This window comes from Episyrphus balteatus, chromosome 4, assembly GCF_945859705.1.
Source record: "Episyrphus balteatus chromosome 4, idEpiBalt1.1, whole genome shotgun sequence".
NCBI lineage: Eukaryota > Metazoa > Arthropoda > Insecta > Diptera > Syrphidae > Episyrphus > Episyrphus balteatus.
This window is the reverse complement of record NC_079137.1, coordinates 451251-466766: the sequence shown is the minus strand read 5'-3', so window position 1 is coordinate 466766 and position 15516 is coordinate 451251. Positions and strand designations below refer to the sequence as shown.

Genomic DNA, 15516 nt, shown 5'->3' with positions numbered 1-15516 from the left:
TTAGATGGTAATCAATAGTTTCCTAACATTCTACTGTGATTTCAAAGTTTTCGGATTATAGGTTGATTGTTGTCAGATATTTGATTGTATTAAGTATATCGTAAGTCGAAGATACTCCAAAGTATCTGATATTGGAAGATTATGGTAATAACACATCAAGAGGTCAATATAATGCCAATATGTGTGTCAAGCTTAAGGATTCAATAAAAAAGTCAATAGAGAAAATGCCTTTTGTTTGGAAATTGAATAGATTTATTATTTATTCATATTTTTGTAATATTGTTTATGTTTATATGTTAAGAGAGGTTGTTTTGTGTAGGAAAATCGAAAACTTTGTGTGTATCTAATTCAACAAATCTAAATTTTGCGTTTTTAACTACCACTATAACTATGAACATCCACCTGGTTATTAACCTTGTGTTTAACAATCTCATTACCAGTCATTAAAATGTTCGCTTTAATTCAAAAAGAAAACAAAAGGTAAGCCCTGGCATGACATTGTCATAACTAATAACACAAGAAGAAAGAAAAAAGAAAAGACAAACCCTTTACAAATTATGGTTCCCTCTCTCTCTCTCTTTTGTTTAAGTAGATCAAGATTATTTTCACCTCAAAAGTTCAAAATAGTCCCTACGTGCTATGAGAGAGATACGTATCCTCTTATACAATAGCGCGCGACATGATGTAAAATTTAAATTCTTTCATGAAAAGAACACTTAAATGATGAGTAGCTTTAGGTCGACATGAGTGAGAGAGAGTGAAATTATCCCGATTCAACGGGATGGTGGATGTTATAATGGTACACAAGCAAGCAGACAGTAGAGAGTATAGTGGTGTACAACATGAGTATAGTCTATATAGTGAGTATAAACTCAAATGTATCTTCATGCTCTTCTAGACCGAAAATATAACATTCTCAACATGCCAGATATATATTATATGTATGCGAAACTGGATAATAAAGCAGCTCATGGTTGGCCCTTCAAGGCTCCCATCATCATCATCAACATCGTCATCCTACTTCAGTGATGGAATTTATTTCAAATCTAATTTAAGTTCTATTTCTGCACGAATACAGTGGGTGACTCGAGTATTCTTTCAAAAGTTTCCAAGGGTGATGCCATATTTAATCTCTTGTGAACTTTAATTTTGTTCCATTAAATAAATCTATACCATTTCTAGGAATTCTTTCATTGCGAAATAATTAGTCTCGAATATCGGAGGTTTTTTTTTTGTATATGTTTAGCAACAGTAATGAAATAGTTCAATTCGCGGTTAGTAAAAATTAAAATACATATATATAAAAAAACTAACCATTTTGGGTTGGAGCAAGATGAATGTTAAAAGTAAAATAAAATCTGTGTACAAAATTATTTAATATTTAAAATATAAAAAAATCAAGTTCGCTTCTCAGCTCTTTTGTTTGAATGAGGCTAGTTTTGCTCGTTCAAGAGCGCTGGTCTCTTTCAAGTTTTAACTATTGAAATAATTATGGCTTCTTAAATTATAACACGAGGCATTACACAGATTGGTTTTTTACACACGGGTCTTATTGAACTTTACGCTTTTGGATTTAAAATACGCCAATAACTCCGCATTAAGTAAAATCAAAATTAAAATAATTCTTCTAAACGATTTGCCTTAGAGAAAAGTTTCTATTTTTTTAGGGAGAACTTTCTACACATGCGGTGAACTGGCAAAAATATAAGGAAACAAATTTTGTCAAAAAACAGAGACAACATGCAAATACACCAAATGTATTTTTATAAGTCTTAACAAAATCAAATGCAAAGAAAGTCCCGTTGATTATTTTTTTAATGTCTCGCCTTCGTTTTATTTGACTGTACTAATACGTTTAGAAAATTAATTTTTTAAGATTATTAATAACAAATATCTAAGAAATCTAATGCCATGCAATAAAAAGCAATGTAAAACCTTGGAACAGAAAAAGTGAAATATATTTTTTTGCGTAACTGTAGATATCAAAAGCCTGTCCTTGTTTTATATAATTATCACAAAACTATATATACAAACAAACAAGGAGCTTAAATTTCCTCCGATGATGACTACTGTACCATGCAATAATGCTCACGTACCAACATTTTTTGTTTCGTTTCCTTTCTTGTCGATAAATAAGGACTTAACCTGTGTAAGCTGAGTTCGTATTTTGAGTGTGCCTCGGTGCCTTCACCACTTACAAATTTACGTAAACGGTCTGATGGACACAAACACACAGTTAAATAATTATAGGATTACATCGCTTCTGTCATAAAATATCTGACACTATCAAGTGTGGATCTGATGAGAGTAGCGTCAAAAAGATATCCTTATTGTTAAGCAGCATTCCTGTATACATATTTATATATGTATGTATGTAGGTATGTTTCTGTGTAAGTATATTTTGACATGAAAATTGATGGATCCTGGTTTTATAGGTCATAACGTCAATGCTCATTTAGGAAATCGAATTGAGATCGACAAGAAAGATTAAAGATTATATATATACATTTTTTTTTAATATTCATTCGTATATATACTTGTGGAAATATTAAAGGTATATACACAAATAATGTTGGTTACATTTAACGACCTGATGAGAATTTTATAGGTAGATAGGATACTCATCAGAAAATAGCTTATTAATATTTTTATGATTTTTTATTGAAATTTAAAAATGAAATATGCGAATCATGTTTCCAAACTTTATCCTTCTTCCATCAAAAAATAAGAAAATGAAAAAAAAAATTAAAGCACAAAACTCAGCTTCCTTTTGTTTTCTTAAAGATTCATCCCCAAGACTATAATATAACTATACCTCAAACAAAAAAGTTTCTATACATAATCTGACAGTTTCTCAAATCCTGTAAATCCCTTTAAAATATATGGGCATTGCCACAAGCTAAACCAAAAAAAGAAAAAGAAAACAGCCCATCAAAAGTAAATCCTCCCACAGCGACATGACTTTTCAGGCGAAACTAGACATCAAATTCTGTCATCACAACACGAAAATGACTGATGTAGCAATTAGGGATCCGTCGGGCGTATCTGTCTATCTTCAAAAAAATATCTAATTCAGGAGAGAAGAAAATTTTATTTCCAGGTGCGTTGTGCTGCCACAACACACAATTACTCACCAGCTTGTCGTTTAGCAGTAGTAAGCCTTGAAAAAAAACCGCGAGTTTGATAAAGTTCCTTGCCATTATTTTTGCATACGTAACATTTTCTATAACTTTTTGGTGTCCTTGTATATAGAGATACATTACAGGGCGTGTTATGCTGGGGGGTGTACTATAACTATCAATTTGATTACTGGGCGTCATTATAAATGTACACCTAACCTATACCACATCTTATTTTGCAGGTGTTTATTTAAAGTGTTTACGTGCGTCAGACTAAAAAGTCCATTTCGAAAATAACTCAGCATAAATAATTATTAAAATAAATAAAAAAATAAAAAATTAAAGTGAAAGTATAGACTGTTGGGGTATATATGGAGATGGAGAGGTGTATAACTTCACTTCACCTGCTCCCAAAGTCCAACATTGACAAATTCTGGGAAATTTGTCAAAAACTCAAGCTTGTCTGTAAACTGCTGTGTGTTTCGTTTTCGCTTACCATAAGACTATGGGGGCTAAAGTTTATTATTTATCATGTCCCTTTAGCTGGAAGTAGAGCATGTGGAATGCTTGAATAATGCTTTGTAATTAAGATTTTGAAAAACGAGTGTATACCTTACCTATACGGTGGCGTTGGCGTTGTCGGTCGTTGGTCGTACGGAATATTGCAACAGTACCTATGTAACTGCTTCTATACTGTTGGGGGAGTTTAATTTAGCTACTATGGTATTTTTCCGATGCTGTATGGACAGACTTTTCATGATTAATTTGAATTTTGATTGTGTATAGAGTGAGTAAGGTTAAGTTTAAAATGATATTTAAGTAAGGCGGCACATTCAAAGTTTTCAAAGCCAGTAGAAATAATCCATTAACACATTTTGAGAGGCAAACAGAATTTTCTTCGCATTAAAAAAAGCACATGTTGAAATAATTTTCTAGGAAAAAATGTATATTGGTATGAAATAAAATGATTGTATTTAATGTGGAGGCGTTTGTGTGTTTTTTTTTTTTATTTCTGCTTAGTATAAGTTAGTAGGTGATAATTGGGTGTTGGAAAGTTCAAGGTTTTAAGAGTGTAAAATCTAGGAATTGTAACTTTATGAAAACTTTGCAGTATAGCACATACGATTTTGCTATTGCATTTCAAGTGAAAGCTAGAAATTGAAATTTTCAATATTGGTGTAGGTATTTATATGAAGGCGTTAAATTTTTTTTAACAACTTTTAAATAAAATTTGATTAAACATGAAAGTCTTCTTTAACTTGGCATCAGAAATCGTAACAAAATATGACCCAAATTCCATTTGAATTTCGAAAATATTTGTGTAATCAAATTTCAAATCATTTTCTGCTTTTAAACAATAAAATAAAACAATTCTATAAAATTTCGAATTCTATTTGATAATGAAAAGTACATAAACTTAGTGCATTGATGTATTAAACGATTTTTTTTTTTCGAAATAAAGTTAAAGATACAAGTATTTAAAGAATTTAAAATTAAACATTAGCCTTGGCCTTTTATAATGTTCATCAAACCACGGCTAAATGCGAGATCAAAAACTTAAAAATTGCAATAAATTCTTTAAAGAATATTTTCCAACAAAAAGTAGGAAAAACTTTATTTTCTACACTAAGCTCATGCCCTCGATAAACTTGAACGTAACAACCGTAAAGAGAACAGTTTACATTAAGGTATAGGTATAGGTACTAGGTTATAGACAGTATAAATTCTGTTTGTTTTTTCTTTCTCATGCAAACAAACTTTTCCAATATTAATTTTGAACATAATTACATCTTCAGTTTTTCTCTCTCTATCGTTCACTTTTCCCCTTGTTATTGGATAAAAGTCGGAAAAAGTCAATGAACAATCAATATTAAAATATTCACTTCCAAAGGAATCTGCATCAATAATGTTAGTAAAATCAAAAAGAGAAGAACAAAACAAAAATGTCAAGGCCATTGTTAAAGCGGGCGGCAACTTAATGACATTCTCTGTGACTTGACTTTAGTAATACCAGCAGCCAATATTTGCACATATATCCCTAAACAGGAATTCAATTAGAATGCACATAGCTTAGCTGGAGAGCAAATGAACGTTGTCGTCATCGTCATCATTGTCGTCGTCGTCGTTTGTCGTCTAATTTTTGTTTGTATTCTTTGAATAATTTTTTTTTTGTTTTGCTCAGTTTTAACAATTTTCACAATTTCTATTCAATTTTCCTTTTATATTTTTTACATTACATTCAGCAAGAAGATGATATGAGAATAAAATGAACGCGCTAAGGGATGCAGAATGAAACAATCGGAGGCAAAAAAAAAAAGAAAAAAAAATAATAAAAGAACAAAAACTGAAAATGTCTTTCCGCAATTTTCTCATCTCTTTTCTTGGAATACGCTAAGTGCAGCAAAAACATATAAAAAAGAATCTCGACTTCTTCCTCAAAACCCAATAGATTTTTGTTCCCTATGCGTATCAAAACAACCAAAACATAAAACTCACTCTTGAAGTATCTGAGGGATGAGCTTTGCAATGTTCTTATAACATAGCAAAGTGCGCTCTCAGAATGGAATGCAGCGAAATGTACACACTTTTATATTCAAATCAACGATTAATATCAAGAATCAAGATGCGAGATATTAAAGTTGTCGTAGTACATGCAGGGATGTGTTTGTCTGACTGGAGAAAAAAAAAAAAAAGAACTGATAGAAGAAGGATGAAGACGAACGAAAGTCCTGGAGGAATGCAAAAGGACATGCATTCCCCCGCCTTAAGAGATTTAAAACAAAAAAAATATCTTTATGAATGGTTTATGTTGATGTGCTTGTTATTACGTACATCTACTTACATAGAATGGCTTTTTTCTTTGTTGTTAAGAAAACCGTAGACAATGGTGTGAATTCAACCATCATTTAAAAAACTTCTTCTTTTTGAATATTTGAAAAAATTTAAGTTTAAAAATTTTTATTTTATTTTATTTGTGCAAACATTTTTGTGGCCAAAAAATTGTTTCAAAATTGTGTTAAATTTCTAAAACTTAGTTAGTATCCCTTCTGAAATTTAAAATTCTCAAACAAAAGAAATAGAAAATCTCAATTCCGCTCAGGATGCTTGCGCCCATGAAAAGACCCAAAATTCCTCCGATTGTAACTACAACATCTAAACGTGTTCGAACAGCTTGTCTACGATACAGCTGGTTGGCAACTGTTTGTATGATTCTAACTCGACTTAATTGCGTATCATTATTTCTTCTGAAATATAGGTATTTATATTTTGTTGTTAAAATTTTATCAATATATAACAAAAAATTTTACTCAAAATAGTCTGATGCTACATTGATTTCATGCTCAGTACAAGATGGTAAACATTTACACACAATTGAATTAGAACGCCATGGTTGCAGAATTGTTGGTTTAGGACGAAGAAGATCCGCATGATCTAGACAAATTAATCCTTTATAATCACATATTACAATTTTTTCGGTACCTATAATAATTGTAAAAAAAAAAAAAAAACAAGTATTTCTAAACCAAGTTTAACCAAACTAACTTTTTGTCCTTAACTTTTAACTATATAATTGTGGTGAACACAACCACATGTTTGATTTTGTAATCTCTTAAGACAATCCGATACACAAGATGAAAAACTGTAATATTGATAGTCTGAATTTCCGAAATTCTCATCTGGAAATCTACACTTTCTAAATTCTGGGGAAATTTCTCGAACATCTGGATCATTGATCATACTTTGGGTACTTAATTGTATTTCCCATTCCCTTTGGCGATGCCCAACCTTGAAGACGTTGCTTTGAAGAAACAACATAGGGATATCTTCAGCGTTAAGTAAGTGTACCTGGTGAAAATTTTGGTAAATATTAAAGATACCGACATTGCAATTTATCAACTGATACTCGTAACTATCAAAAACAATCCCTTACTTGTGTTGGATTCGATACCTCAAACTGCAATCGCCCAAATCCAATAGCCCAACTTGTTTCTGTTTCCAACCAATGTGGGCCATTTCTGGAAGAAAACAAAGAAATAATTGAAGATGTACATTTTGAAACAAAAACTACCTCAAACCTCTTAGTTGTTTGTATTGAGTTCAAAATAAAACAACGACCAAGAGATGTTTGTAGTGGTAGAAAATAATCACAACAATTGAAGGGTTTTCCATTCCAAGTGCAATTGAAAAGTAATTCGGGACAAGTAACGCGTACCTTTTTAATAAAAAAAATGTATGAAAATTTTAACATTCCATCAAATTCAATAATTTCTCACCATATCAGAAATATTTTTATATCCTGTTGTTGGACATTTAGCACAGGTGTCACAATCGAAATTTCGGTCACATAAAAATGCCAGCCCTCCGGCAGTATACGTATTTTCAAATACAACTCGCAAAACAAAATCTTCAATGTCATAGTTATCCTCAGGGTTGCTTGCAGTGTTTTTGGACAAACTGGAATTTTGGAATTATTTAATTTTATTCAAAAAACAAGAAAGATGAAAAAATATAAAATAAGTTTGTAATACCACGTTTTTGAGTGACCGAGTTGAGATTTCTAACTCTGTTGTTTCTAAATCGATTATAAAGTTCTAGATTTGAAGAGAGTTCTTGGCTACATTTTAGAAGTTTTTTTTTTGCTACTTTTAAAAATGTATAAGATTTTCTTTCCGATAATAGTTGAGAAACTTAAAATTGGTTAAAAAATGGTCACTCGAAAACGTATTTTCAATCATAAATATATATAAATTTTGAGCATCTTAGCATAATACATATTAAAATTTTAAATTTACATAACCAGATCAACAACTTTTTCTTAGGAATTCGACAAGTTCGTGACACCTCTTTTGCTTTAAAACAAAGAGGATGTAAAATTTCACATACATATCTACAAATTTAATTTTTTCAAACGAATCCCTCGAAAGTATTTTTGTGACTTCTTTTAGATTCTTTTAACGATGGGAAGAGAATTTTAAGCTTAGGTAGATATATTTTTTTGAACTTACTCTTCGACAAACTTTATTAGTGTTTCATAGCGCTGAGCAATACTTCCTTCCTCACATACCCCAATAGCAGGAAAAAGGGTCTTATCTTCTGGCCCTGTTCCTTCGATTACCAGGCTTATGGCCTTGCTTTCAAAAGTGTTTTGATATTCACGAATAAGATAATAAGATCCGCCTGCGGATATGACTATGCAAATGAGCCAAAAAATCCTTTCCATCAGATGGATTCTGTATATAAGGTATTATAAAAAACAGTTGTAAGTGTTTTAAGGAGATATTTTGTAGGAGTCTATTCGTTTAACATACTTTTGATTAGAAATATAACCGAGACCTACAAGACTTGTGTTCTCACAATAATCCCTAAGAATTGTTTTAACTTTTTGTAGAGAAGGCATCACTGATTTTAAATATTTACTCTTTTAATTCTTAACCACTTTGTTCACCGAAATTATTAACTGTATATGGCTGGGCTGGATGCAGTATTAAAACTCTGCAAAGCTATTACATTACTGTGCTTGTGCAGTGCTATGAGCTGAGCATTTATTTTCATTTTCACTTATAAAAGTTACCGTATAAATATTTAATTAGTAAAATGTACAATCGTTACGTGTGTTGCAAAAGTAATGATTGTGGTCTTGTTCCATGAATATGGGAAACTTAACTTTCATATATGAGCATATAGGTGGCGTACTTTTTAACTGCAATTGCAACTCTGTAAGGTAACAGAACAGGAAATACAAAAATACAAAACTGTTGGTATCCGTTTCGTTGGATATTTCAATAATAATGTGGAAGGAAACATAAGTGCAAACTGCAGTCCTTATGAATATTTAACTGTTAATTTCGTGAGCAGAAAGGATTGTGTAGTATACCTGCCTTTATGGAGTTTATTTTTGGTTTAAATTCTTTTTTTTTTTAATATATAATTTTCCTTAATATTCTCTTGGTCGTAATTAAAAAAAAATCGATTGGCGGCAAATAATGTCTTTTAACCGCTTCATGAACTATGTAAGCCTTGACGTGGTTTAGAGACTTACGGTGACCTCTGATATCAAACTTGTTTGCGGAACTTGTTTCTGATGTTGGTTGCCCTTGTAAGCGATAGGTTAATTAAGTAAGCAACAAGAACATATTGAATAGAGCGAAAGATTCTTGTAAAAAAAACATGGAGTTTCTGAGCTGAATAGCATTTAAGAGCGCTGAATAGCATTCAACAGAGCTGAATAGTGCTCATTTTATCAAAATGATTACTAGGGTTAAAAAAAATGTGTTCTTCTACTGAGATGTGCTGATATTTTTAGTCTAAGTCTTCTGAATAGGTTCCACTAGCGCTGAATACAATGAGGCTTTATTTATATTCATTACACTCTAGATTTTTCGAATGCCGCTCAGTCCTTACAAACAAAGTTTCTTTTAAGTCTCAAGCTTTTTGTGATCGAAAATGTCCGTAGTTTTGTAGAATCAAAAAATTTAATAGAAGATGATAAAACTTTTGTTCCCATAAAAAGTTGGAATATACAAAAAAAAAAAAACTCCTTAGACATATTTCAAGTATACCCCCAAGACAAATGTGAGCCTTTTGTTTGATTAAATATACCTATAATAAAAGCACACATGAAACTCACCTGAATGCGAAAAATTATTTTCACATTTCCAAAAGTACTCCATTTCATTCTCAAACTATAATGGAACAATTTATCATAAAGCATTTTCTGCCAGACATCACAATGAAACATTTATGTAAAAAAAAAAATAATAAAAATACAAAATCCTACATCAATTTCTACAAAATAAAAAACCACTGCACTTAAGTCCGCCGCAGCAGCCATCTGGGTACGTTTGTACAGAAAGCATTATTATTAAAGAAAAATACCACACAAAAAAAAAAAAACTTACGATTAAAAATGGTTCATCTTTGTACACTATGTGTCATGCAAGACTGAAAAATATGGCAAATCTTAACATGCAATAATGGGACACCACAACCGGAGCGAAGGAGGAAAACTTTCACAAAATAACTCAAATACTTTCCTGCTTCTGCTTCCAATTACTAGATTCCTCTCCTGAACCAATATAGATATAAACGATAAAAGGGGTAGATAAAATAAAAGACAACAACAATAATAATAAAAAAACAAAAAAAAATATGAAATATCCTGGCAACAGTTATTTTTGGCCCAGTGTCATTTATCAAAAGATTATTTTGTCGCACAAAGTTTTGAGAAATTTTTTCGCCCGATGATGGACGATGACTTCAGCGAAAACGACTACGACTACGACGACGAGCTATGGAATTCCGGTTCACTGTGAAAACTGAAAACTTTGAACCTTCCCTCCAAAAAATATCTCTCGCTCTCTCTCTGTCTGTCTCTCTATAGCGACAAAGCAAAACTTCTCATGAACATTTAGTGCTATACTTTCAAGCAAACCACCAGTACCGCCCGCAATGGAACGAATAACGAACCCAAACCCATCATGTCGCTGGGAAAATGTTTTACTTGTATGCCTGATTTTGTGGGAAAGGAGAAACATAGCTTGGGGGATTTCCGGAGAAAACTTTCCATAGAGACCCTTTTAACCAAATTCCAGTGTGCAAGGAAATTCCTTTAAATCCATACCATCCAGGGGGTTCCTGCTATTGCTGCTGCTGCTTCCATCATCATAGCTGAACCAAAATTCTCTGTGTCACCAACATTTATAACATTCGTTTCGGGTTAGCTTAAGCATAAGGCGTACGAACGACGTCAACGTGTATCTACTGCACAGGCGGCAGCGGGTTGCTGCTGCGGCGGGCTTTAAATTTGAGTGCTTCCAAAGGTCCTGTCAAACTCTTTTGCTCATCATAGTTTAAAATGCTTTGTTCAATTCTCATCGGATGCATTATTTTTTGTCGTCTAGCTAATTTGTTTTATTTTCCTCATTTCTACAACACAACGAATTTCCTCGCCAACGAATAATAAATGTTGAAGTTTTCGCAACTTTTCTCACGGGGAAATCAGATTGCTCTTCTAAAGGTAAAAGAATTTCGAAAACTTATTTCGAAATGTCATCATAGTATTCAACTATTTTTGTTTTTTTTTTTTTTTATTTTTTGTCGTTTTGCTTTGGCTCGAGTAAGGGAAAGGAAGACAAACACTATGCGGTTTGTTAATTGGATTAATTTTCATTCTCGGAATTTCTGTCTCCCGTTGAGAGTGTAGTCCTTTGGGCTGTAAAATATGGAAATTTATGGAATTTCTCAAACTAATTAATCGATGTTCCATCAATTTGCTTAAATTTATCTCTAAAAGAATAAATCATTTAATAAAGTAAAAACAAAACAAAAGTCAAGTCCTCTTGGAAAAATTGTTTACTAGGTAATATGAATCAGTCGATCTAATTTATTACGCTTTTTATTAATATAACCTATTGTGTTTGGTTTTTAAGAGGGATTATTTTCTGAAGGATATTTCTTGGTGAGCGACCAAGAGCATTTAAAAAAAAAGTTTTCTTTTATTTAAAGAAATTTAATTTTTTTTTAAATGACAAATCAAAGTCGAAATTTTAATCTAGAAACTTAACATAAAATATTTTTCTTGTTAAGTTTTCTTTGAAAAATACTTGACTGCTTTAAGTAAAAAAATTCTAAGAAGAATTCTAAGTATAGAGTTATTTTTCGTATATTTTGATTAAAGAAAATTCACTTTCTGTTCAGTTCATTCTATACATACAGTTTGCCAAATCACCATTGCCTCTCTTCTTAACTGAATCCTTATACTTTTCCTGTGTTTTTAAAGGTTTTATTCCTGCATAAAAGCTTCATCTAACATGTAAATTATTCACAATGTTATTTATATATAATCAACTTTTTTATTCTACAACGCAACCGAAATTAAAACTTGTAGTTATTTTTCTTTCACGTGCAGTATAGAACCGATGAACGTTCTTTCCATAACTTTAAAAACACAAACATACTGTTCTATTCATTACACCTCAGGATATACCGTCATATAACTTCCGCTTCTTTCTACTTATTCCTCTATTCTATCCTGTGAGTTTTAGATTGTACATATATTTTGCCAAAAAAAATAAAAAAAAGTTGACCGTTAAAAAACTTAAGAAAAACTTCACAAATAACTCCTGAGAAATATTTCCCTGCCCGTTGCCGTAAAAAGCAAACATAATATCAGTTTCTAAACAGACCGACTTGTTCAACAAATTCTGACAAAAGAAATTCATCAAATAAAATGCGCCTGAGCCGCTCAGGCAATATCCTCTATCCCATACAACTCCACAAATGAAAAACTTTCCAAGAATTGTTATGTGTATATGTGCATTATTGTGTATATGTATATAAAGGCAAAACTTATTTTCGTCTAAATAACTGTCCCACTTTCAAAAAAGTTACCCAACAATACCTTTTATATCTCTTCTTCTTCTTCTGTGATAGGATAAACAAAAAAGTTATCAAAAAAAAGGTATCCTTATGGAAGCAAACAGAATTATTGTGTACCAAAATGAAGCAAAAAAAAAAAAGCATTCAGAAGAAATGAAAGAAAGAACTATTTGTCTCTAGTGGAGAACCCAGCCATCATTGCCCAATATAATATACAACAGAAGTCCAACTTCACGAGGAAATCATCCAAGCGAGTTAGTTTTATTGTTTTGGGTATTTTTTTGACGAGATGAGATGGATTCGTTGATAAAAAGAAGTGGACACAAAATATTTATTCGATACACTTTGTTGCGTTCTTCTTTGGAGAGATGATGAGAATGAAGATGCAAAAAGTTATATTACAAATCAAGCAAAAGATCCTTCTTTCTCTCTTTGGTATAGTTTCTTAAAAGATGACTTCTTGGAAATTTTTTGATAAACAAGGGAACGTTTTGAGAAAGATATTGGTTTTTTTTTTATTGAACTTTATACGAAATCAAAACAAAAATATTTTTGTAATTAAAATTTAATTTTGGTATGTGATTTCTAAACTTTTAAGTCATTCAGTTTTATTCTATAATAAAAGTAGGATATAAAAAAACTGGTATATTTTGAAAAATTATATCATGCTTCTTCATTTTAAATGATTGAGTTGTTTAGACAAAATCAAGTTTTAATATTATGCAATTTTTTGTAATACCTTATGATTTTGAGGCCCCATTAGTAATCATAACCCTAATTTTCCAAGCTTAATGTGGCCCTGTTTCCTTTTTATTTATTTTTTTTCCTTTTCATGTCATTATGACATTGCCAAATCAGATTTAAATTCCCACTCATGTTATTCAATGCTAACAGGAACATTTGGTAGCTAAATTTGATAAACCATCAGGCAGATGATGTAAACATTGTCAAAAGTACCTATCACTCACATATTCATATATTATGTAAACCACTTTTAAAATGTCAGTAAGTTATTTGTTTTTTTTTTTTGTTTCATTTCCTTCATACTTTCCCCTAAATATGAATCACATTATAAGTTAAAGTCACCTAAGCACTTTATTTCCTTACGAAAGTGATACCTTATTATCTTAATTAATTTATTATTTTGATTTTTTTCGGCAATGAAATTTTATTTATTTTTATTTTTTTTATTTTAGATATTTTTTATTTTTATTTTTTTATTTTAGAAATTTGAGCCTATTTTTAAGTTTATTTCCGCATAGAAAACCAGAGATTTCTTTAGAAGCAACTGCATTTGTCCTAAATATTTTACGTTCCTTGCCATTTGTAGGTAGTTAGTTTTAAAGCCTCTTCCTATATTCAAAGCTTTAGTTGTTCTGACGTTGAATGTTACAGTTTTATTGAATGAATTTTTACTCGGGAGCCTTCTTTTACTTTGATTTGAGAACAACGAGATGGTTAGATAGAAATGATGAACCTAACTTAGGCAGTTTTTTTTCTGATAATAAAAAAAAACTTCTTGTCTTACTGTATGATTATTGAATGAAAAATGTACCATTTTCTATGTGTTGTTTCTGCTTAAAAAAAAAAACACTTTTTAACCAACAGGGTTTTTTTACTGATTTTTTTTTATAGTAAGTTAACAAGTTTTTCCGTCCTTTTCTGACTCTTGCACTCAACATTAAATACTGTTCTAAAAATATTCAATAACTTTTGACATGATGTTCCAGTAATTTTGGTTTTTATTACATCAGTAATTAAATAACATTTAAAAAATCATGCATTGCATTAAGGATGTTTCATTAATTGTACCAAGAAATACAACCAAACTTGTGGAATACAGAAAAACTCTTTTATATACCTACTCTTTCAGATGGAATCCAAATTGAATACTACCAACAAAGCAAATTTCATGTTTTCATCACAAAGTGCACAATTGAATATATTTTTTTTAATGGTAAGCCAGCTTACTAAAGTATTTTAAAAATTTTTTCTACCTCAAAAAAGAATATTCAAAATGAAAAATCATTTCCAAGAAAAAAAAAAAAACAAACACAAGTTAATGTTCCTTAGAGTATAGTTTTATTCATTAATTATTGCATACTTTGTCTCGTTGGAAGTTTTCACAAAATATTTTTTTTTTTTTATTGCATACTTTAAACAATAAATTCTTTGGAACTACGTTTGTATAACTGAAATGTCTCATCCAATATGATTAGAATCTTAGAAAAGGAAATGCACTTCGGTTAAAAAAATTTCATGTTTATTCATCAATTCGCCGAATACTTTTTTATACAGGAAATTTCAATTTCTGTATGGCATTGTTAAGCATTTTGGTACTGACCGGAAATTATAAAATTGAAAAGGATTACTTTTTGCTTTCAAAATAAAGAAACATCAACTTAAATCCAAAAGAGCTAGCAGTACTCCACAAAACTTAAAAATATAGTGAGTGTTGTAGTTGTTTTAAAATAAAACGAAAAAGGTTCTAGGGAAATGTTTTTAGGATTGTTCTGCTTGATACCCAATCCCAAACAGTGTTGCTAGAATATTTTCGAGGCAAAGAGCCGATTTTGAAAAATCTTGGAGCCAAAAATAGCCGCTTTCAAAAATGGTCCAGAAGAACGCAAAAATATTTTGTGGCATGAGATTTAATTTTTTTTTTAATTTCAAATAACTTTTGCTTATCAGAATTCAAGTATAATTTTTTTTTTTCATTTTGTTGATATATTCTGGTTTTCATCATACTCATTTACGGGCGTAAAATTAAATTTTAAATGCAAATCAAATGAATAATGTATGCAAATTGGTTGTCTGTTCACATTTCTGGTGGATTTTTGCTGTAAAACGGTTTAATTTTAAAGGAGCCTTAAATCGCCATGTTCAAAATTAAAAGAGCCAAAATCCGATAAATCGAAAATCAAAATTTTAAGGAGTGAGTTAAAAGTTCAAGGATCCTGTTTGGCGATAAATAGCCCGCTCTGACAACACTGATCCCAAATACTCAAATAAAAACCAT

General features: G+C 30.9%; 1 protein-coding gene across 1 annotated transcript; it reads right to left on the bottom strand.

The window, feature by feature from the left end:
• Positions 1-6423: 6423 nt before the first annotated feature.
• LOC129917983 (pickpocket protein 19) lies at positions 6424-7547 on the bottom strand. Its single transcript, XM_055998257.1, has 5 exons — positions 7394-7547; positions 7196-7332; positions 7051-7135; positions 6677-6965; positions 6424-6599 (listed from the first exon to the last, which is right to left on the bottom strand). Exons 1-5 carry the CDS (start codon positions 7394-7396, stop codon positions 6424-6426), a joined length of 690 nt encoding a protein of 229 aa, XP_055854232.1. The 5' UTR covers positions 7397-7547.
• Between the last annotated feature and the right edge of the window lie 7969 nt (positions 7548-15516).

Coding starts and splice junctions, on each gene's coding strand:
- LOC129917983 (XM_055998257.1), bottom strand. Junction 7,136..7,195: donor TCAATACAAACAACTAAGAG/GTTTGAGGTAGT, acceptor GTTTTCTTCCAG/AAATGGCCCACATTGGTTGG. Junction 6,600..6,676: donor CCACAATTATATAGTTAAAA/GTTAAGGACAAA, acceptor CAATTATTATAG/GTACCGAAAAAATTGTAATA.